Genomic DNA, 25908 nt, shown 5'->3' on the forward strand with positions numbered 1-25908 from the left:
CAAGAAATTTAATTATTTTCAAAGGAAATAAAATTCTTTGCCAAAATTCAACTATTTTCAAAAATTTTAATGAAATTTTTGTCAAATCTTCAATTTTTTTTTGAAAAATTTTCCTCTATTCAATGATTTTCAATGTATATTATTTTAAAAATATTTTCCAAAAGAATACAATTATTTAAAACAATTTTAATAAAATTCTACGCAAACATCTAATTATTTTCATAAATAATAAAAATTTTACAGGAATTCACATATTTAAAATTTTTTTATTTTCTTCGCAATAATTCCATTATTTTTTTTATAAATAATATAATTCTTTTTACGAATTCAATTCTTTTATAAATAATAAAATGCATCGTGGAATTTTAATTATTTTATTAGAATTTCAATCAAATTCCTCGAAAAATGTAATTACTCTTAAAATTTTTTATTAAAAAATTCGCCAATAAAATTTAATTAGTTAAAAATTTTGTTGACAGTATTCTTTATGAGAATTCAATTTTAAGAAACATTCAATTATTTAATAAATTATTCACTTTTGTATTTAAATAATTAAATTCTAGGAGAATTATTATTATAAAAATTGATTTACAAATGAATTAGAGTTAAAGCTTTAGATAATAATTGAATATTAAAAGCATTATAGTAAGGGGTCATAAAAAATAAATAAATATACATATTACGTGACATATTCACATATTACGTGACAGATATTTTAGGTATTTTAGACCCCCTCCCCCCTGCGTGATACTTTTTCTATAGTTTAGTATAGAAAATTTGTTAAAGCGTGATACTTTGCTTACCCTCCTCCCACCCCTAAATGTATCAAGTAATATGTGAATGGCCCCTAACGTGAATTTTGTAAATGTTTCAAATTAAAATCTTTGAAAATCTGAATTTTTCATACATTTAACCAAAAAATGCTATGAAACTAATTTTTTTAAAAAAGCTCAATCCGAATTTTTTAAAATTATTTTCAGTTTTTATTTTTATTTTCTAATGTATATTTAATTGCAGAATTTCCGAGTAAACGAAATTTTTAGTAAAATTGAATTGTACAAATGGATTTGAAAATTCTGAAAAAGAACTTTATCAAAAATTATTAAAAATAATTGAGTTTTAAAGAAGAATTTTATTTAAAAATTGTAGAAAATAATAATTAAATTGAAGTGATGTGAATAATTTTTAAGAAGTTACAGTTAACGGTATTGTTATAATTGAAAATAATGATTTTATCACACGCTCATCTTTAATTATTATAAAACATGAAGAAAGCGATCACTTCGAGTCGAAGACTCGAAGTGATCGATATCTTCATGTTTTATAATGATATTCTTATGAGCTTTTGAATTTCAAAATGTTTGAATTTAAAATTTTGCAAAATTTGAATTCTCATGGAATTAATTTGAATGGAATTCTTTGAGTTTTTCCTTATAAAAAATTTTTTTATTTAATTAATTTTATAGATTTTGTAGAAGCACATTTTTTTGTTGGAAATGTGCTTCTATGATTAGAGAATGCTATGTCCTACGTTTCGATAATGTATTTGTAAAATTATTCATCCCCTGATGAGGAATCATATATAGTTCGAAACTAGTTGGGATTTTAAATAAATTTCATAAATAAATTTCATTAAAAAACAAACAGTATTTAGGCCTTTATTCGACAAATTAATTAATACGGTCAAAGAACAAACATCACAAAAGTAACACTCGATTGTACTTATCAGAAAATTGATAATTTTTTTACCAGTAATTATAAAATGATGGTTAAATTAGTAAATTAATGGAATGATGATGATGATGATGATGATGATGATGATGATGATGATGATGATGACAGTCATGTATGTAGTATTATAGAGAGAAACAAAATATGAACATGTGTTTCACTTGCATATGAACATACAATGTACTCTGCACGATAAAGTCTATACGAGGGTTGAACACGAAACTCATTAATCACTCGGTAATTAAATCATGCTAGAGTTTGGCGTCAACGGCACGCGTTTAAATTGCTAGACCGATTTCTCGGCGCACGCGAATTCGAAATAGGAACAAAATATACATACAGAGAGAGATGCAGAAAAGTGGTATGCAGGCAAGATAATATGTATATATCAAAATTTTGCAGTATCAGCCACATGTAAATCAATTAAGAGATCTAATTTTCTCTATACCGAGTTTTGGTACATTGTAACGACATATGGTAATCTGACTTGAGATTGTAATTGTCGTGTAAGCGAAGTTTGCAAAGCTTAACGTAGTTTGTAGGACTTGAGTATATACGTATACACATTCTGAAGCAATGAGAATTAGTTAAGCTAAAAGCTTGTTCGAAATTTAGGAGCTTATGTTGTTAAACTTGGGGGGCGAATTTATTCATTTAAGAACTCGTTATTCCGTTAAACAAAAGAGATAGACAAATTGTGTTTTACATTGTTTATGTATTATAATTTTAACTCTGGAATACTTGAAGTTTGAAACTTATGGTAATTTAGAATTTGTCATCGTTAGTATTATCGTATGAAAGGGAATGAAAAATACCTCGTTTAAGTATTTAGAAAGATGCCTTTTTTTATTCTTTTGGATTTGCCTAGGGACTTTCGGAAAATCTGCTTATGGATGTCTTGGATTATTCACTGCGAGTTTATATGGAGTGGGTGTAGAAAAAAAACGACACTAGATTAGCAGTACTACCAGCATCGATCCTATGAAATACGTGAACCTTTATTCGGAGCCCTTTGTCCACCCTCAGTATCCTAAGAGTGGAACATTAACCTAATGCCCTCGAGGGTGGCGTTTCATATCAACCGCAAGTGCGATTTGATCTTTGCGGTTATTCTGCGTCACTAATCAAAAGCGGAATTTAGAAAAATAAATTACAAACAAAGGAAGTCGATCTGTTAAAAAAAATAAGTTTCATGTCCCATTTGGTGCAGAAGAGGGTGTGTTCTGCGTCATCTACAGCGGACTGACAATAAAAGCACATTTCATTCTGACATTTCTTAATGCTTTCCTGGTAAGAGGAAATTTATCTCCCAATCCCATTTTTCATGCCATCTGTCTATGAGTTTGCGTCTTGTACTTTTGCGGATGTAGTGATTATTGGGTCTATTTTTCTCCGGAGAGAAATTTTTTTTCTTTGGGATCTTTTATAAATTGTTTAGTATTTTATGGAGAAAAAATGGGGGTTTAATCTATTTGTCACTATCATTAGACAAATTTGGGGAAGAGAAAGAAAACAAAGAAATTTGCCTTTAATTTTTAATTAAAGACATTAGTGAAAAGTCCCGCCACCATGACAAGGTGTATTAAGAATATACAAGATTCCCGTTTCCGCTCTGCTCACATAAGCTACTTTCTCTGAATTTGTAGAATCCATTTATTCTTGCTGTTTGAGTTGTTAACGATAGGACTGCTTTGAGAGGAATGAAGCTCCCGTGCGGTGCGTGTGAGTTATATAGTCGGGAGAGAGGGGCGGAGCGCGTCTTCTCGGAAAACCGGTCGCTGGAGGGGCGACGCATGCGCAGGAGACGCGACACTGTCGATCTCATGCCAGGGGCGTAGGAAGATATCGACGTCCCCATGCAATCCTTCACTTTATTTTTAATAATTATTTTTAATTTAATAATTTTGAGTTATTAACGCTGAATCGAGTAATTTTACAAGACGCCATGCCACTGCCGAAAGAAATTTCAAAACAAAATAACATATCGAATATTTTAATTTAGATGAACTGTTTACTTTATTAATTGACAGTTTGAGATTAAATAACCAGTTAAAGGAATCGTGGGAATAAGGGAAAAAAGTTTACAATATTATTAAACAGAATTTACAGTTATGAATTCGAAAACCAAAAGAATATGATTTTCCTTTCGTTTTGTGCATGTCTGACGAATGAATAATAAACAGAGCAGAGGTAAAAAGTTGAGCGTAAAAGCTGTCCCTGTACGTTATATAAAACTGAAATCCGGAAATTGTGCGAATCTAGTTTCCATTCAGGGGGAATTCTATTCTGAATGATATCGACGTGACATAACTTCCTGTTGGATATATCAAGTTTACTGAAGATGTACAATGCCTGTTGAGAATGGTTTTTAAATTCTTTTTTAGAAATCAATTTTTCTTCATGTAATAGAGGAAATGGTTCAATGTGGTTGAAAAGAAAGTTAGTGTTGTTTACTAACATTTAAATAATTAATAATTAAACTTTATATTTATTTACATTTCTATGAAAACCGACATTAATAACGTAGATAGTCATAATTCACCCAGTTTGCAAATAAAATCTTTAAGTTTAGATTCAATAAATCCCATTGTCGATAGATTTTGGTGCAGGCACAATTTCTCGAGTGTTTCGACATTATAAAATTGTTTGTCGTACTGTTAATCAAATGATCAATAGATTTTCTCCACATTCTTAATCAGATGATCTGCAATTAATAAGAATATTAGGCATTGTATTTATTATCAGAATCATAGTTAGTATTAAAAGAAAAATTCTAGAATGAACTGAATAAATATGTTAGGTTATATGTAAGCAAAGCGTTGTACGCACAAGTTATTTAATTTTTTCCTTACCCTGTTAGAAAGAGACTCCCAGGAACTGTCTATAATACAAATAGAAATTTTTTCTTGAGATTAAATCTGCTTCTAATCTTTGCTATCAGTACTTCAAGCAGAAAAGCGATAATAGCAAGAGAATATCCAATCACTAATACAGAAAATAATACAGGAAATAGTTTTTCCTTTGTGAGCATTTCAGGTTTTAATGTATCACTTCGCATATCACGATAGGAAGTATATAAGTCTTTAAGGAAACCAACTTCTACAGCTTTTAGCAGGATTTCATTAAAACGTTCTACAAAAGGTGAGAAGTCATACGGTGGGACATAAATTCCAAAATACATAAGTGTTTCCTGCAATATATTAACATCAATTTTTCCATGTTTAATTTCGTAGGCGTTAACAACATTTTCAGCATCATAAGTAATGCAGGTTACATTTTGATAATAAGACAAGTTTTTCAGACATTGTATTTCTTCTTCTAATGGATGGACTACTGCTTTCTCTGCTAATTGTCGAACATCGGAATTTGTGCTAGTCCTTAATGTGGCATTTAAATAAGGGTCCATCATTGGTATCAAATTTGATTTAACAAGTTCTGATAGAGTTAAAATCTCTGGAGTCGTTTGTAAGCTGATGTCAAGAATTATTGAGTAGAAGTAACCTGAATATACAATGCATGTAATTAGCAGTGAGCCAAAAACTATTTTTTCTAGCCACCTATTAGGTTCTTGGTTAGTAGATGTTCCAATTATAATTCGAATGATGTTGAATGTTTGCCATGTACTGTTCTGGAATTTTAGTAGTAATGCTGTCAGTCGTACGATAATGATAAGAACTATTGTTGTCAAAATGGTGTTCCAAAATTCGGAAGAAAGTTGAATGTCTTGCTTACTTTTCACATTCTTTGGTACAACAGCTTTCACACTAGTATATTTTAGAATTCTCATGTTAACAACATTCCATTTTTCATTAGTACAATAAAGCATAGGAGTTAACAGCAGTTCTATTGGTTCTTTAATCTTATTCTCGATAGGTCCATTAGAACTGTCTTTAACTTCCCTTTTAGAAAATCTCATTTCATCTTTTGGAATTGTAGTTACGTTGTTTTGAAAATTCATCTTTTCACTCAAAATTTTGCCAATTTCTATTGATATATTTACTTTGTAGTCAGATAGAGTATGGAAATGCAATTGAAATCCATGCAGATTGAGTTGCTTATTTAGAAACCATTTACTTTCATATAATGCTTTTTTCGACCTGATTATTCCACTGAAAAGATTACTTTGATGCACATGAGGTATGTCTATAAATCTGTTGATGTCAATGCGGAAAGTTGTGTATGTCAAAAAAGTACAGTCTAAATAATGATCTATCAAACAATCATCAAATATACTTGAATGTAAGTATATAGTTGTTACGGGAATAGATTTGACAATTAAAACTCTTGGTTTCGTTGATCCATATAATAATTCATGCTCTTGAAAAAAGGTTTTGTCAAATTTTTTCAAAGTTAACAAATGTTTCCACTCTATGATAAACAGTGTTGTACTTCTGGGACGTTTCAGTAACGTCAAGTGAGATTCGCTAAGTTTCCATTTCATTTCGCTGCAGCCGATGCTCAAAGATGGAAAATTTGAATTTACTGTTGCCATTAGATTATTCATTAAGGTACCCGTAGAGTTAGTACAATTGTCAAGAATAAATGCAACCTGATGCAATTTTGATTCTTCCTTTAGATACTTTATCAATCCAGTGTAGTAATAACTTTGCGAAGACATTCCCAGAATTTCTTTCCAAAAAATAAAACTTAACAAATATATAACAACTAACTTCATTGCAACTAACTTCATTGACCACTGCTTTTAACTGGGATAAAAACTGACTGACAGTATCGGACGAAAAACTTCGTAGTTGCTTATTTGTCTACTGGAAGTACTTTAGATATTTAGGTAGAAAAAACGTTTTCTTAAGAACCTTTGTAAATATAGGGAGAGTTGAAGCATGTTTCAACAAATTATTATAATCCATTAAATTTCAATAATTATTTTTGTCATTGTGGATAACTTTGTTGCCATGGTGATTATATCTATTTACATATAGTAATGTACTTCGATTTTTTGTGCCCATGATATTTGGATTGCTTATTTTCTCCAGAATTGTTTTTAAAATGAAATGATGAATCCCTTTAACTCTTATAGAACTAGAGATATTTATGAAAAAGTGATGTCTACATACACCACACACACGGAATGACATTTTTCAAAAATATGTTTTTTGAGTTCCTAAGGTCAGGAAACGCAGAGAAAAGTAAAAAAATTAAGTTCTATTATTTAAAAAACTATTTTCTTCTTGTAATAGAGGAACTGGTTCAATGTAGTTGGAAAGAAAGTTAGTGTTTTTAATACCCTGTCGAAAATGTGACCAACAATAGAAGGTTTAATAAGTGTTTGAAAATAGTTTTATTCTAGTTAAACACAGAATGCACTATCTTGAAACACACTTATACGATTACACACAGTATGAACACAATTTAAGCATAGAATTCGTAGTTTGAAAATGGTTCATACAATACTATTAAAACACATTTCCAACATTCAGTAAGAACACTCATTAAACACTTTTCTGACATACATAACAGGGTTCATACAGTGTTTTAAGAACATTAAGTTCACTGACTAATGAAATAAGTGTTTATGAAACACTGAAACGTTCCAATATACACGCATCAAACACATTTATTGTGTTCTTAAACACGCAATTCACATGCAATAAACATTTTATAAAACACTATTTAAACGCTCTTTGTTCCAATTTTTTCGACAGGGTAACAATTGAATAATTACAAATACACTTTATAATTAATAAAATTTATTTATTTTTCGATGAAAACCGACATTGATAACGTAGATAATTATAATTCACCCAGTTTACAAATAAAATCTTTAAATTTAGATTTAATAAATTAGGTACAATTTTTGATTAATTTTGGTGTAGGCACAATTTATCGAGTGTTTCAATTTTTGAAAATTTCCGTTTCGTTAGAATTAGAATTTCTTTATTTTGTTCTCAGAAAACCATGAGAACAATTTTTAAAATACAATAGAATGCGTTGGTTATTCAACTTTTGATTAACATTCTTAAACTTTAGCTTTCTCAATACAATAAACAAATTTTTTCTTAAAAAAGCAAATAAAAGTCCATGGCATGAATACAATTTTTAAATTGTTTTGGAGTCACTGATTAAATCTAAAACTTTATATGTATGCTAATTGCTAGATTTTTTATAATAGAATAATTATTTTAAAGTGTTAAGATAAGATTTTAATAAATACAAAATTTGAATTTTTTGTTAAAAATAAAAATAGCTATTAATTTTTCAAATATTAATAAAATACCAACTTTATATACATCAATCGATTCGTTATACAATACAAAAATGGATAAAACAATCATAAAGCACACAACATACTCTAAGACTCTACTGCTTTCAAGAATACAGGTCTAAGGATTTTAAAAATTAAAGTTGAGACCAAAAATTAACAATACTTTCTGCATTGGTTGTTGAAAATGGAAGAGGGTTCCAGAAAATTTACAGCCATAACAATAAAAGAATTCTTATGCTGTTCCGTTTGTCAGAGTGGAGTAGATATTCTGTATTCTCTTGAGGACATGATCTGCAATTAAGGAGAATATTAGGCAATGTATTTATTATCAGAATCATAGTTAGTATTAAAAGAAAAATTCTAGAAAGAACTGGATAAATATGTTAGGTTATATGTAAGCAAAGCGTTGTTCGCACAAGTTATTTAATTTGAATTTCCTTACCCTGTTAGAAAGAGACTCCCAGGAACAGTCTATAATACAAATCGAAATTTTGGCTTGGGCGTAAATCTGCTTCTAATCTTCGCTATTAGTACTTCAAGCAGAAAAGCGATAATAGCAAGAGAATATCCAATCACTAATACAGAAAATAATACAGGAAATAGTTTTTCCTTTGTGAGCATTTCAGGTTTTAATATATCACTTTGCATATCACGATAGGAAGTATAGAAGTCTTTAAGGAAACCAACTTCTACAGCTTTTAGCAGGATTTCATTAAAACGTTCTGCAAAAGGTGATAATTCATACCCTGAAAAATACATTCCAAAATACATTAGTGTTTCCTGCAATATATTAACATCAATTTTTCCATGTTTAGTTTCGTAGACGTTAACAACATATTCAGCATCATAAGTAATGCAGGTTACATTTCGGTAATAAGACAAGTTTTTCAAACATTGTATTTCTTCTCCTAATGGATGGACTACTGATTTTTCTGCTAATTGTCGAACATCGGAATTTGTGCTAGTCCTTAATGTGAAATTTAATTGAGGGTTCATCATTGGTGTCAAATTTGATTTAACAAGTTCTGATAGAGTTAGAATCTCTGGAGTCGTTTGTAAGCTGATGTCAAGAATTATTGAGTAGAAGTAACCTGAATATACAATGCATGTAATTAACAGTGAGCCAAAAACTATTTTTTCTAGCCACCTATTAGGTTCTTGATCAGTAGGCGTTCCAATTATAATTCGACTGATGTTCAATGTTTGCCATGTACTGTTTTGGAATTTTAGTAATAATGCTGTCAATCGTACGATAATGATAAGAACTATTGTTGTCAAAATAGTGTTCCAGAATTCAGAAGAAAGTTGAATGTCTTGCTTACTTTTCACCTTCTTTGGTACAACAGCTTTCACACTAGTATATTTTAGAATTCTCATGTTAACTAAATTCCATGTTTCACGAGTAACATACATCATAGGAGTTAACAGCAGTTCCATTGGTCCTTTAATCTCATTCTCGATAGGTCCATTAGAACTGTCTTTAATTTCCCTTTTATAATATCTCATGTTATCTTTTGGTGTTTGAAGTATTCTATAATGAAAATTCATCTTTTCACTCAAAATTATTACAAGTTCCATTGATACATTAAATTTGAAGTCAGATATAGTATGGAAATATAATTGATATCCATGTAGATCGAGTTGCTTATTTGGGAACCATTTGCTTTCATATAATGCGACTTGAGTCCTTGTTATTCTATTGAATAGATTTTTTTGATGTACAAAAGGTATTACGACCGTAACGTTAGGACCGTAGTCATCAGTGTTTATGCATGTGTATGACAAAAAAGTGCAATCCAAATACTTAAGATTTGAACAAGTGTCCAATATATTTGGATTTAAGTATGTAGTTGTTACGGGAATAGACATGACAATTAAAACTCTTGGTTTCGATGATCCATATAATAATTCATGCTGTTGAAAAAAATATGTATCAAACGTTTGCAAATGTAGCCAATATTTCCACTCTATGATAAACAGTGTTGTACTTCTGGGTCGTAACAGTAACTTCAAGTAAGATTCGCTAAGTTTCTTTCCATTTATTTCTCTGCAGCCGATATTCAAAGATGGAAAATTTGAATTTACAGTTGCCATTAGATTATTCATTAAGGTATCCGTAAAGTTAGTACAATCTTCAAGAATAAACGCAACCTGATGCAATTTTGATTCTTCCTTTAAATACTTTATCAATCCTACGTAGTAATCATTTTGCGGAGACATTCCTAGAATTTCTTTCCAAAAAATAAAACTTAGAAAATATATATTTAACAACTTCATTACTCAAGAGAACTGTTTTTTAACAGGGATAGAAACTGACTGACAATAAAAGATGAAAAACTTCGTAAAGTTGCTTATTTGATTACTGAAAGTACTTCAGATATTTAGACAGAAAGTGCGTCTTTTTAAAAACGTTTGTAAATATAGGAAAAGTTGAAGCATATTTCAACAAATTATTATAATCCATTAAATTTCAATAACTATTTTTGTCATTGTGGATAACTTTGTTGTCATGGTTATTATAACTACTTACATATAATAAAGTGCTTGTTCTAGTTGGCTACATATACTTGTCAAAAGAAAAGGATAAGTGGCAATTAATTGCTTTGCCTAAAGAGAGAAATCAATTTTTTCTATCGATTTGAAAAAGAAAGATTGCTCTTTATTTTCTTGAGTAGAGAGAGATGATATTCTCATATATAGAGGTATAATAATGCCCTTCTTGTGTTTAGTATACTCATTACTAAAGAAGAGATTGTAATTAATCGTCATGGTTAGAAAAGTAGCCAAAAGCTTAGGTCGAAAGGCGTAGTCGTCATAATAATTATATTTTAAGAAACCAAACCCACCTTCAATGGCCTTCAAATATAAAACAAATAAATTTACAAGCAGTTCAACATTTTAATAATATCGCACCAGTTTTGTCTCTATATTGTAATATTTTGTGTCTGTCACAATTTTCTTCTGAATATATAATCCGCATTTGAAAGAGATTTTCCAAATGTCGGTAAACTGCTCTGAGAACTAAATATATATAAGTAGAACAAAATAATATATCTGTTTTGGAGATGTATTTTGCGATATAACATATACATTAAATGAATGACTCGACATACACCTAGTATTTTCTCTCTTCTGCTCCTGACGGATAAGGAGTATTTTGTAATTTAAAGTTACCCTGGCACACATCCTTCGAAGTCATCTCACGGGAGTAGTGGTAGTTGTATTTCGAATCCCGCCTAAAGGGATTTTCAACGAGATCTCAACGAAAATGTTGAATATGAGTGTAATGCTTGTCAGTGAAATTATTCCTTGAATCGTATATGCGTGGAATTTTCAGCATCCGTAACAACGTTTATATTATATTCTGTACATATTATATTATATTCAACTGGACGTATGTTAATTATCATCATTGAATATGTTAGACAAACATTGAAATTATTTACTTTTCTTTTCTATGAATTTTAGACTTACAATTCGATGAAGAATTTTAGACTTACAATTCGAAGAAGAATTTAAGTAGATTACCATTTGTATTTATTCATGTTTAGTAAATTTATCCTTTTTTAGAACATGGGGGGCGGGATTTAAAAAGTTTTTGCGAACAATTGTAATGATAGTGTTAGCGGGAAAGTTGTTATTATTATCATTGCACTCGAGCCCAGGAAAACTAAAAGTTTGGTTGTGCATAAATTTAATTAGTTCCGCTGAAAGTTGTCGGGAGGTGGCGCGGTGTCGTTAACGATCCTATTCAAAGAACGTTTTAATTTGATCGTCCCGCGAGGTTGAATTCCATCTGCGGTGTACCATACCGGAGAAAGGATTACGCAATTTTCTCCCACTTTTCCATAATCTTTATTTTCCCTTTAGATTAACCTCGGTTTTTCTGTAATTTTTAATGTAATTCAGTGGATTCATCTAAAATTGTAGTTTAACTGTATTTCTTGATTTTCCTCTCTTCTTTCTCCCACAATTCTCGCGTGTGGTGAACGCAAGATTAGAGATCTGAATTAACTTCCTTCGGGGAGTTTGCTCACTATGTTTCGATAAGACGTCGCTTAAGCCAGAGTGATCAGAGTGATCACTATTGTTCATCCTCTCGTCACCTTCTGCTCCATTCTCAACCGAACCGAATTTAGATAAAAAAAATTTTTGCTTTAAGTGTTAATAAGTTTTCCTATCAATTTTATTTTAGAAGGTTCCGCTCTTCCTGGGTTTGTCGAAAATAATTGAAAAACTTAAAAGATATTGAATTGATTCGAGGCAAATCGTTTTCAGATTTTAGAGGAGGATATTACGTTTTCTAAATTGCTTTCACTTAGATTCGCGTCATCATTATGAATACTGCTTTTTTTTGTCGACTTTATGTACTGTAATCGAGAGTATATGAGAGAGGAGTAACTACAGATTATTTATGAGTATATCTAGCGACATTATTAACCCTCGAGCGCTCACGTTCCTCTTTCGTCTATACATATACATGTTTCAACACCCCCTTCTCTTCTTTTCGTATATACAACTCCTTGAAGCTCTTTTCTACTTCTTCATTTTCTTTTCTTGTTTATTATTTCTTCTTATTCTTCTTCAATTTTTCTTCAACAACAATCTTCTCGTCCTTTCGTTTCAAACGTCATCAATCACTTTCGCCTTGACGCTGACGCTAAAGTCACGTCATACTTCATTTCCTTTCCACCGCTTACTTCATCCCTCGTGGATTTATCAAAATTTGAATGCGTACAAAATTAAAATAATAAATGAAAAGTGATTTTTTCTGAGGATTAATGCAGTACTGAATTTCTAAGATTGGAAAATTATTTTTTGTTTTTAAAATTATTTTCCAAATAATGCCATGTGGAAGCATCCAACTTCAATCAGTACGTGTAATAATTCCCATGGGTTTTCTCAAAGAATACAAAATAAGTTTCAAAAATATTTTAGGAAATGTTAGCTGACATGTATAGGCGCATTGATCCCCGAACAGTTTTAAGCAAAAATTTATAAATTGTAAATCATTTATTTCTGCATCACATATTATAATGAATTTTTTAAGTAGGGTAGAGGGCCCCAAGGTGGACACCATGCGTTTTTATTTAAAATCATTTTTGAATTTTTTCACAATGTAATATTAATCAAAATACATTATGAAAAATGTAAATTTTATCGATTTGGAAAATTTGATGATGAATAATAAAATAATTTAGTTTTTAATGTATGAAATATGATAAATAATTAACAATATTTTAGAAGAGCTTCTTATAAGCAAGAAACAGAGTTTGCAAATATTGATTCTGGGATTATAAGCCAAAAACAATACATTTCAAATAAAATTACCTTAAATTGATTTTTTACATTCTAAAACCTAAATTTTCAAAAATTTAAGTCTTTCTTTCTGATTATTATATAAATGATAATAATTTATTATATAAATTCTGTTTATTTTACAATTATTTTGTTTTGACTTGTTTCACAGTTTACTTTATTAGTATTCGTTTTTCATTATATCAACATTTCTTTCCAATATTTGACTAACGTCACCTTTTTTTGCTTCCGTACTTGTTTTATGTATATTAGATTAAGAATATGAATTTTTATTTAATTTTCAAGGTTTAGGGGACAAATTTTACATTTAAAAATAATAATACTTCTTTCTAATTAAAAATTATAGTAACAATTATAGCAAAAGACTTTTAGCCTCACAAAAATTGTATTAACAGAAAACTATTTGTTTATTTTGGTTTTAATTTTTTTTAAAAAAATCAATTTCACCGAGCAAATATGTGTTGTTCAAAAAACGTGAGCCCCTATATGCATATTAGCTTATCTCTTTGTCGATGACTGAAATTCACATCTTTTGTGGTAGTAGAAGAGATAAATCGATTATTTGTGCGGTTTTGAGATATATAGTTCGTTATATTCAATGAGTGGTGGGTTTTGGGTGGAAGGAGGGAGCGATAGCAATAGAAAGGTTTTAGATATAAATTATCAGATTCTTTTTTGTACGAAAAAAAGACGTACAATCGTTGATTGAAGAAGTTTTTTTTTATTACATCTTTTTTTATTAAATAGAAATTTTTCTTTCTCATTCTTGATGCGGTGTGGTTTTTTTTTGTATCTATTTTTCATTTTCTTCAAATAGAATTCTAGTAATTATATTTGTTCCTTTTATTTTTATATAATTTCTAATTTTTTAATAAACATTTGTATTTTTTATACTTAAATATTATTTATATTATTTATATTATTTATATTATTTATATTATTTATATTTCTTATATTATTTATATTTTTATATTATTTATATTATTTATATTATTTATATTATTTATATTATTTATATTTTTTATATTTTAACATTTTTGAAGATAAAAATTTTGTTTGGGAACATTTTTTCCTCTTTCTCCCACTCTTCGTTCTGTGTTGCTCTTGTTCCTTCCTATTGTTGTGTTCGTTCATTGTCTCTGAAATCTCTGACTTGAATTGCTTTCGCAATATAAATTTTATTACCTTATTTCAAGAAAGGTTTAAATCTTTGTTTGTGACTAATGACGTCATTTTTCGTTTTCATATATAAACTCATTTTATCCGCCAAAAAGAGCAAAAGTGCTGCCCCCTACTCAAATATAAAAAGAATTTTATTTAATTAATAATTTTTTTATATTTTAGTTCCCTACTAGTTTAGCATCACCCTGATAGATAAAAAAATTAATATTATAAAATTTGAAAAAAATTTAAAGAAAATTTAATGAAAGAAAGTTAGAGAGTGAAGAGGGTTTTGATGGTAAAGAGAATATCATTGAGAATAAAATATGAAATTCATTTGCAAAAAAGTTTGAAGGTTTCTAGTTACTGGTATAAGTAGTTTTGAAAAAGTTTTCTAGACTATCAGCTCTTGGTTCGCTTCAAAAACGTGTTTGCCAAGATTCGCATTTGCGGTTAAGTTTCACAGACGAACTGTTTCTAGACGATTAAATCTGCGAAGATTCTTGAATTGCAAAATCACGTCGATTCTTCAGGAGTGAGAGAGAGAAAGATCGAGGGATAAGTAAATTTCAACTTAGGATTGGTGCCTTAATGCAAACTTGAAGGACTTTTAACGAGACTCTTTATATTTCTGTCTCTTCCTCCCTGACTCTTGTCTTTTTCTTATTTTTTCACTCAAAAATTCCCTCTCACAACATTACGTTTCTCTTTTGAACAAGTTTTCGAACCTTAACTCTATCTTTACTTCGACGTCTCTTAGATTTCAGATGGGGCGACTTTCGTTCTTGCTTATTATAATTATATGCTACTTGAAGTGATTTTCAATCCTCAAAAAACTGGATTTATTGAAAAAAAATTTATAACAAGTTATGTAATCTTAAACTGTCAAGTCATAAAATATAATATCGATCGTGAAACCTCTCACAGTGTATTAGGAAAAACAAAAAGTTTATAAACGTCAATTATTTTTGAAAAGAAAAATTAGATTCATAAAAGAATCTTCGTAGTTACGATTCTTCGTCGTTATACATAAACAGTTCGTTGAAGTGCTTCAATTTTTTTGTATTTACAAACGTTTTTAAAGAGAAAAATAGTTTTTTGGTGTAAATATGTCAAGTATGTCATAAGCCTTCCTCGTGAACAAATAAACAACTTTAATAACAGCGTCCCGCTTGGATACTGTCAGTCAATGTTCATCAGTAAAAGAAAGTATTTCTCCAACATGAAGTTTACAAGCATACTCATTTTTTGCTACATTTTTCGGAAAGAAATCCTGGGATTATCTCCAATAAATAGTTACCATAATGGATTAATAAAGTATCTAAAAGAAGATTCAAAATTGCATCAAATGTCTACTAATCAAGAACCTGAGATATCATTGGAAAGGATGGAGAGTAGCTTGAAGGAGCAGTTAATGGAAAGTCAAATTCCAAATATTTGACAATTGGTGGAATGGGTGGCGAAGAATATTGTTTGAAATACATGACTGATCATCAAAACATTACATGTGTATTTAATAATGCATGTCAACGCGTATAAAATTAAAAATGGAGATATAAATGTTACGATACTAGAAGAAGTACTCGAGTATAGTATCGTTTGTTTTTGGTTATTTAATGACCTACCGTTTATCGATCGCTTTAATGAACTAATCCTGAGTATTTCAGAGTTTGGGTTACTTGGGGAATTTTATGAAACTCAGGTAAATATCGATGGTGTACCAGTGAGACCGGACATAATAACGAAAGAATAGTTATTATCGTATCAAGGGCGCAAAATAGGTGATTGCGGCGATGGCGAGATGAAGGGACCGAGGGTGCGAAAGTGTCCCCGAGGTCCCCAAATCTCGCCGAAGTCGTAATCACCTTTGCGCCCATGTTGCGAACATAATTTTTTGTCCTAACTGCATGAAAAGTATGGCATTGAGGGCACGAGCGAAGCGGGCGCAAAAGTACTTTTGCGCCCGCTTGTGTGACGTCAGCAGGCGTAAAAGAACTTTTGCGCCCGCTTTCCCGACCCCGGGCGAGAATTAGTTACTTTGCGCCCACTTTAAGTGCCCGAAATGACATACTTTTCGTGCAGGTAGGACAAAAAAATTGTTACCTGTATTATTTTGTGTATTAGTCATTGGATATTCTCTTTCTACTATCGCTTTTGTTTTTGAGCTGCTAACAGCTAGATGGAGAAGCAGTTCTAAAATTGCGATTACCAAAAGAAATCGTTTAGGGGTTTTCGATCGAACGTCTTACGCAAGAAGACGTCACTAAAAAATGACATTGTCTAGTGTGGTTAATCAGCTTACTACTTTACCGACAGACGGTAAAAATTTGTTATCGACGCGACGTTGATCTATAAACTTCCAAGTAATTAAAAATTGTCTGTAGGTTACTCTACGAATTGAACAGTTTAGTTAATTTTTGTCTGCGAAAAATGATCAAGAAGAAGATTTTGTTGAATTCCGTTATTGAAAATTATTAAAGTTTACTACATTTTGTGTAAGAATTCAATTTTTTGTGAAAATAAAATTTGGGAATGTAGGATTCTAGTTTTATTCATATATTCAATTTTAAAATTAGTAGTGGTATTCATAAAACTATAATGAGTTACAATACAAGAAAGGTTAATTTGAAATATTTATTAACTGTAAGGTGTAACTGTGTAAAGGTGGATTAAGAATATTGTAATTTCTTTCTCTCTCTCGGCTAATGCTCAATTCAGAAAATGAGATAACCTTGTTTTACTAGAAAATCTTGGGGATAAGTCGAGAAGAATCGCGTTTCTAATCCTTGCCTTTGGAATTTCTTCGGCACATATTTGCATAAGCAAAGAAACTCGCTCTCTGAAATTACACTTCTTTCTCTTTTCGCGAGACTCCACTCACTGAGTTTAAAGGCCAATTCATTGCTTGGAACTTCCTTTTCCCCTTGAAGTTATCTCGACATTCAGGCGTTGTTTAATCGTCGTGTTTAAAATTCTTTTTAAGATGCCGCCGCCTCAAACAAGCTTATCACTTTTTCCACTTTTCTTTCTACATTCACGGGTCAAAAAGAAATACCACACAGTTTATATACTCTGGAGGGTTTAAATATGAAATTTTACCCATTGAAAACTAATTTCATTTTTGAAAACCTCGTTGAAAACTATTTATTATAATTTCAAGTATTATTATTTTTTTGATGAAAACTAATTTATTCTTGCTCATTGAATACTGGGTTTGAAATTGATTTACGGAAAATAATTTTTTCTCTTAAATTTACCTTCTTTCTTGAGACTACTCGAAACTTGCCTTTTTCTTTCTTTCTCTCTCTCTCTCTGTCTCTCTCTCGTCTCATAAAAGTTTTTAATTAAATACAGAAAAAGTTTTTTTTTCTATACGTTGAGAATTGAATTTCTTTCACAATACCTCTATGAATTCATGCCGAGTAAGTAAAGAAAGAATTACTAGAAAAGTATTTTACGTTCATGTAATTCCTAAGAACTAAAGTTATGGACCTTAATTAATAATTAATTTTTATGAAGTTATTTCAGAACTGAATGAAAGAAATCATTAAAATTTTTATTAGTCTTGAATTTATTGTATCCTAACATTTTATTTACTGCGAGTGTAAAAAATGGGTAATAATCCTCTGGACAGGAAACAGATACCTGGGACCCGCACTCTCCTTTTGATGATAAATGACAAGGATTCAATTTTGAACCATTATAGAGACTGTTATTGACGTTGATTTTAATTACTAACGAGTAAATTTAGCATTTCAGTCGGGAGTAATTCTGATGCCCGCAGGAAAGTAGGGTGCTTACTGAAGTATCACATCTAGCATATACTTTAGTTTTCTTCTAATTTTAAACCTTTGTAGATTCTTGCCACAAGAAACCATGAACTGACAAGGCTTGGGTTAGGTAATAATCAAAGTATTTGTGGTTTTTTTAACCAGGTGGCGGATTTCCTATCCCAATAACCTTTGCCATTTTTCAACGAGTCTATATCTTGCCTCTTTGTGAATAGCCGCTTTGTAACTATTTTTCCGTTGTTCTTGCGCGTTAGCTCGATCTTGGTCCACGGGATCTTAAGTTGTACTTAAGCTCCGGAGTATAAAAACAATTTGAATTCTTCTTGCATATCAGCTTCGTCTTTATTGATGACAACTGCAAATTTTATCCATCTTTTCTTGGGTCCAGCGTATGTATGAAAATCCAAGTCACGGATCTCAAATCCAACTGTTCGTTCCATCTTTATCTCTTCAATCAAGAAATAAAATTGATTCATCCTCGGTACGTTAATTTATGTCAATATTTTTTTTTAATAAAATAATTTTGTACCACTAAAGTTCTGGTGAAACGTAGTACTAAAATTTTAACGCCATATATTATAATAAAAAGCATTTAAAATTAAATACTTTACACGAGTGGGAAAAAAATTTTATCTCCCGCAATAAAAGTAAATTTTATGATATCTCCAATTTCCCCTTACAAGCGTGAATTTGAAAATTACAATCAATTTCACGTACTTTATAATATCATTCATTTATAAATATAAATAAATTGTTTTCACAATTATTTTCATTGAATTGTTTATACATTTCATTAAGGATTTAATTTATGATTCATTAATTACCCTGCGACATATTTGCCGCTTTCTGCATAATCCGCTCACTCGGGACAGAAAAAAAAAGAAATATAATTTTTTGTTATTCGTAATTAATGTTAATTAATTAGATATGTTAATTTAATTGAAATTAATTAATTAAAATTAATTTAATATGTTTCATTTAATGACTAGTTTATTCGAACGTTAATTTACAGAGACTGATTGAATATTACAATTTATTGTCGTTTTAATCGGAGAAGTCCTTTTTCAGGTAGCGGTGGTTTCCCCAAAGTAGCCATCTTATCCGACTTACCATCGGTCGGTATGGTGAATCAGTGATCTACATTACCGACAGTCGGTAAAATTCCCTCTCCGATTAACTTATTTACCAATTCGCAAAGTTCCTTTACTATTTGAATTCCACTATGGTATTATAATGTTTCTTCAACCACTCGCGTCATATTTTTCCAAATTTAAATGTATTTGAATAAAATTAAAATATAGTTTTTTAATAATCAAATTAAGTTTGTATTTTAATTTTTAACGCCTCTTTTTCTTGTTATTTTTTTTTTATTTTTGAAAAACAATATAGACGGTCTTGTGTAAATAAGCCATCTTTTGACAAAAGCCCACGTGTCGGTTAATTGGCACTTACTCTAGGGCAAAATGTGCTTCAGTATCAGTCATGTATACATACATATACATACTGGTATATTTAGTTGAAAAGGGTGTTTCTAGAGAGAACGACCTCAGCTGCGTATGTTAATTACATTGGCAGCAAATTTACAGTCCGGTGACCGCTTATTTAACTTACAAAACTCGAAACCACAACTTCCGAAGTTCCTCGAGTCTTTAATTACATGATCCCTCAGATTAACGTCGTCGTGGCGCTTTGTACACACAATGAAAATACACACTAGACATTATAAATTATGAGAAAATTAATATTTGAAAATTTACTTTCATTAAATTGAATTATTTTTTTTGTTAAAGTACACATTGAACTTTAAAGTTCTGTTTATTTAATTAATTAACTTAACGAATAACATTTAATTAATTAACTTAACGAATAACATTTAATTAATTAACTTAACACTTTTAAGTTGTAAATAAAAATAATATTTTTTGGAATTATTGTTAAAAGTAAAATTGATATTTTTACGTTCGGTACAAATTTAATAATGCCATTGTTTTATCGGGACGCATGATTATTCCCCAAATGTCATTTTTCCGAAATGTCATTTTACCGAACTGCACTTTTGCGAATAGTCATTTTTGCGAAAAGCCATTTTTGCGAAATGTCATTTTTACGAATAGTAATTTTTGCGAATTGTCATTTTTGCGAATCGCCATTTTTACGAATTGTCACTTTTGCGAATTGACATTTTTACGAATCGCCATTTTTACGAATTGTCACTTTTACGAATCGCCATTTTTACGAATTGTCACTTTTGCGAATCGACATTTTTACGAAATGTCATTTTTGCGAAAAGTAATTTTTACGAATTGTCGTTTTTGCGAATTGTTATTTTTGCGAAATTTCATTTTTGAGAAATGTCATTTATGCGAATTGTCACTTTTGCGAATCGCCATTTTTACGAATTGTCACTTTTCCGAAAAGTCATTTTTGCGAATTGTCATTTTTGCGAAAAATAAAATAGTAAACTTGTAGGTATATATAGATTCACTATTGTATTTTTCGCAAAAATGACAATTCGCAAAAATGACTTTTCGGAAAAGTGACAATTCGTAAAAATGGCGATTCGCAAAAGTGACAATTCGCATAAATGACATTTCTCAAAAATGAAATTTCGCAAAAATGACAATTCGCAAAAATAGCTTTTCGCAAAAATGACAATTCGCAAAAACGACAATTCGTAAAAATTACTTTTCGCAAAAATGGCTATTCGCAAAAATGACATTTCGTAAAAATGTCGATTCGCAAAAGTGACAATTCGTAAAAATGGCGATTCGTAAAAATGTCAATTCGCAAAAGTGACAATTCGTAAAAATGGCGATTCGCAAAAATGGCTTTTCGCAAAAATGACTATTCGCAAAAGTGCAGTTCGGTAAAATGACATTTCGGAAAAATGACATTTGGGGAATAATCATGCGTCCCTGTTTTATCTTCTAAAAGCATTGAGGAGTCCGCCATATTGAATCCGCCATTTTGAATTTTTAAAAATTGACTTCAAAAAAAAAAATTTTGAAAATAATTGAATTTCTGCGAAGAATTTTATTACTTTTGAAAATAATTGAATTTCTAGGATGAATTTGATTAATTTTGGCAAATAATAATTGAATTTCTACGGAAAATTTTATTAAAAGTTATGAAAATAATTGAATTCTTACAAAAATTTTTATTAAAAATTAAAAAAAAAAATTTATTTCCCGTCAAAAATTGAATTAAATTTTTGCGAAGAATTTTATTAAAATTCCTTAAAATAATTAAACTTCGGCAAAGAAAATTTTGTTAATTATAAAAATAATTGAAATCTTGTAGAGAATTGATTTAAAATTTTTGAAAGTAATTCAATTTTTTCAATGAAATTTAATTAAAATTTTGTATTGAAAATAATTTAATTATTATCATTAATTTAATCAAAATTTTTCAAAATAATTGAATTTCTTGAGAAGAGTTTTAGTAATAATTGAAAAAATCTGAATTTTTACGATAAATTTGACGAATTTTCGAAAATAAAATTGATATCATGCGAAGAGTTCAATTATTTTTTGAAAATAATTCAATTCCTTTGAAGAATTTTATTAATTTATAAAAAAAAAAAAAATAACTGCCAAGAATTTTAAAGTTTTTCAAAAATAATTGAATTCCTGTGAATTTTTAATTGAATTATTGCAAATATTTTTATTAATATTTGAAAATAATTGAATTCATAAGAAGAATTTTATTTTATATTTGTGAAAATAATTGAAATTTTGCGAAGAATTTTATTATTTTTGGAAATAATTGAATTTCTACGATGAATTTTATTATTTGTAAAGATAATTTAAATTTTGACAAGAATTTTATTAAAATTCTTTGCAAATAATTGAATTTCAGAGAAGAATTTTCTTATTCACAAAGATAATTGAAATCTTTAACAGATTTTTTTTTAAATGTTTAAAAGTAATTGAATTTTGCAGAAGAATTTTGATATTTCTAAACATAATTGAAATTTTGAGGAGAATTTAAAAAAAAAATTTTGAAAATAATTAAATTTCTGTAAAGAATTTTCTTAGTTTTGAAGATAATTGAATTTTGCAAAGAATTTTATTAGAACTTTTGAAAACAATTAAATTTTTATGATGAATTTTATTGTTTATAAAATTTTGAGGAAAAATTTAAAAAAGTTTTTGAAAATAATTGAATTTCTGCGAAGAATTTTATTACTTTTGAAAATAATTGAATTTCAAAGAAGAATTCCGACTTCTTTTGGAAATTTTATGCGACTTTTTGTGACTTTTGTTGTAAATTTATGCGACTAAAGCGACTTTTTTTGAGTCTTAAAGACGATCCGAGCCCTGAAGTGCTGATTATAATTTTAATTAATTAACTTAACACTTTTAAGTTATAAATAAAAATAAAATAATTATTTTTGTAATTATTTTTGTTTAAATTAATATTTGCATGTCCTGTAAGAATTTTTTAATTTTAAGATTTTATCTTCTAAAAGTATTTAAGAGTCCGCCATATTGAATCCGCCATTTTGAATTTTTAGAAATCGACTTTGTATTTCTAATCAGTGACCATAAAAATATTTATATTAAAATATAATTTCTTTTTCCTAATTACTTTCAAAAATAATTTTATTAAACTTTATTTAAAGTAGGTATAATTTTTACGTGATTATTTTAAAAAATAAAAAATTATTATTATTTTGATTTGATTATTATTTTTTGCAGTAATTAAAAGTAAATTTTTCAATTTTTTTTAAATACTCTCTTTAATCAAAATTTTCGTAAAATTGAAAACAAATTTTTTTTGAAAAATATAAAGAGGAATTAAGTTATTAAAAATACAATGGACTTTGTAGTTTGAAAAGAATTAAAAATATGCAATTCATCTTTAAATATTTATCAGATGGAATAAAGTGATGAAACTAATTGATCTATTGTTGCAATATGTTAATATATTACATCACGCAATTCTGCAATATTTCAGAATTTTAAATTGAGATTTTTATTTAAATTCATTTCCAAAAAGAAAAAAATTCTTTTATCTATTTTATAAAATGTAAATCAGTAATATTTTGTAAAAAGTATTTTTTTCCGAATAAATAACAGACAATAAATTTCATTTGTAAATAATTTAGAAATTATTGCCTAATAGAATTTTGTAACCCACGATTCCGAAGGTGTTCTTTTATATTTAAATAAATATTGACACCGCCGGAAGAATTAATTTTGTTAATCTTCACGACTGACACGTGTTCTAATTTCAGTATAAATATATATTTGTATATATATATATATACATCTGTAAATTATTATTTTTCTAGTTCATTCAAGTTTAAAATTTCGCATACACAATAGAGATAAGTAAGCGTTATTAGAAAGTTATTAAAATGAAAATTCCTATTATTATCCTGTTTGCCGCAATATTTATAAAATTGACAATTGGTATCAAAGGTGAGAATTGCAAAATTTTTATTATTTTTTCTGACAGAATTTAGTATTAAACATTATTTCCGGAGAGAATTGAAAATTAAAACTTAATTTCACAGAATCACTAGAAATACTTGATGTCACTGATGTGAGTGTAAATTTGAAATTCATTAAAAATGGAAGAGATTACGAATGGAATTTAATTGTAGCAATGAACAAAAATAGATCTACAATGATGAGAAGTCTTATGAAATGTGATAAAAAAGCTAGTAGCGAAAATATTCAAATTTGCCGAATTTCTAAACTCACTCCGGGCACGACTTATGTATTTGAAGTTTTTGATAAAAATATGGATAATGATTCATGGGAATTTGCAAATATCTCGAGCAGAGAGGTCACAACTGACAATCCTTCAGGTATAAAATTTTTTATTTTTTAAGACCTTCATGGGGTACGTAATATTTTCAAAAATATCGAAAAAATATTTAACTTAAAGATTTGATCCATTTCAATGCAAAGTTCTTATGAAAGAAAAAAATTTATATTTTTGAGATTTTATTCAGTAATTTTATTTAAAAAAAAAATAATTTCATTTTGTAGACGTACCTGAAATGCCAAGTGATCTCAAAATTTTGGAAACCACAAATACAACTTCTACTATTCAATGGCAAAAACCTGTGAATAGTTTCAAATTTGTTTCCTACAATATTTTGGCTTATAAATTTTATCCAAAGAGAACGATAATTTCTTTTAAATATATTGATAGTTCAGAAAATCCACAATATAAATTAACTGGACTCGGTCCTTCTTGCAAATATATTTTTTACGTTTCTGCATTTAATAACAAAGGTTCTTCCCAATATATTCTGAGCGACGAAGTTAGGACATCGTGACAATATTTTAAAAAGGAGCATTCAAATTTTTCTCGCACAACATCTCTAATAATAGGCTAAATAAAAAATTTGTATTTAAACTGATTTAAAATCATGATTAAAAATTGTTATTTAAAATAATGATTTTACCCATTTATAAATAAAAATATAAATAAATAATTGAAAATTGTGATTAAAAATTGTGATTAAAGATGTTAATAAATTGTGATTGAAGATGTTAATAAATTGTGATTAGAAATCATGATTAAAAAATCATGATTAAAATCGTGATTAGAAATCTTGATTAAAGATTATTTTTAAATTAGGTCTAAAAAGTTTATTAATTTAATTATTTATGGTTTAAATTTATTCAAATTTAATTTAATATTTATGTAACCAATTTTTAATTCAAGTATTTTGACGAATAAATAAACGCTAAAGTTAACAATTAAAAGAAATTGTGAATATTTTTAAAACTGTACCTTCACCTAGTTTTAAAATTACTAGTAACGTCCCATGCGCATGCGCCTCTAGAGAGAGAAAGAAGAGGGGACGTTAAGTACACTATCTGTCTCTTTCTATCGTCCTGACGCTACAATTTAAAAATTATTCAATTCCAAAATTTTAATTAAAAAAATAATTCAAAACATTCAAAATTTTGTAGAATATTTTTTAATATGTGGTATAGAATTTTTTTTTAAGTATCGAAAGAAAAAAGTACTTTTTTATGCCACTGAATTAATTTTTAGAAGAACGTGTTTCATGCTCCCAACTCTTGTTTACTATGCATGTACAAATAAACATAAAAATATATCTATACATAAAAGCCGATCAATTTTTTCCTTCCCAAAAAGAAAAACCGAAAAATATATTCCCAGACGGATATGACTCACCACTTTAAAAATTACCCTTTTACAAACTACATGTACATAATACTTTGTACGATAAAGAAAAAAAAATTACTTTTTCCTCGTAAATCTTTTGCAGACACGTGACAAAAACAAAACAAAAAATAGTAAGAGAGAAAGAGAGCAAAAGTAAAACGAAAGAAAAAGAGGAAATGGCAACTTGCGAGAAAAATGGGGAGGATATTTGATGTTTTAGCTGCGTCCCGAGATTCATTTGAGCTCTTGACCTTTTTTTTCCATATAACTCTCCTCCCACCAAACCAATCAATCTCGTGAAATTGATTTTTACCGATTTTGTGGGGTAAAAACTTTCTAAAATAAAAAAAAAAAAAGAACCACGCAAAGTTTTTTATCACACACGAGAAAACACTTTGTTTTTAAACATTCGAATTTATATTGCCATCAGGCAAATAAAAAGCTTTTAGTGTTGGGGAAATTAAATTTTACAATTATATAACTTAAAAGAATGTCAAGTTTCAAAACTATTTTTTTATAACTTTC

The 25908-nt window shown here is 28.8% G+C and overlaps 2 protein-coding genes across 3 annotated transcripts in view; both read left to right on the forward strand.

Moving 5' to 3' along the window:
• Positions 1-25908, forward strand: part of LOC122504799 — a 124016-nt gene that overhangs the window by 65376 nt on the left and 32732 nt on the right. The window lies entirely within an intron of this gene.
• On the forward strand, positions 23513-24612 carry LOC122504819 (titin-like). Its single transcript, XM_043616091.1, has 3 exons — positions 23513-23651; positions 23747-24043; positions 24228-24612. Exons 1-3 carry the CDS (start codon positions 23588-23590, stop codon positions 24518-24520), a joined length of 654 nt encoding a protein of 217 aa, XP_043472026.1. The 5' UTR covers positions 23513-23587; the 3' UTR covers positions 24521-24612.

Source organism: Leptopilina heterotoma, unplaced genomic scaffold (assembly GCF_015476425.1).
Source record: "Leptopilina heterotoma isolate Lh14 unplaced genomic scaffold, ASM1547642v1 Lhet_112, whole genome shotgun sequence".
Classification (NCBI taxonomy): domain Eukaryota; kingdom Metazoa; phylum Arthropoda; class Insecta; order Hymenoptera; family Figitidae; genus Leptopilina; species Leptopilina heterotoma.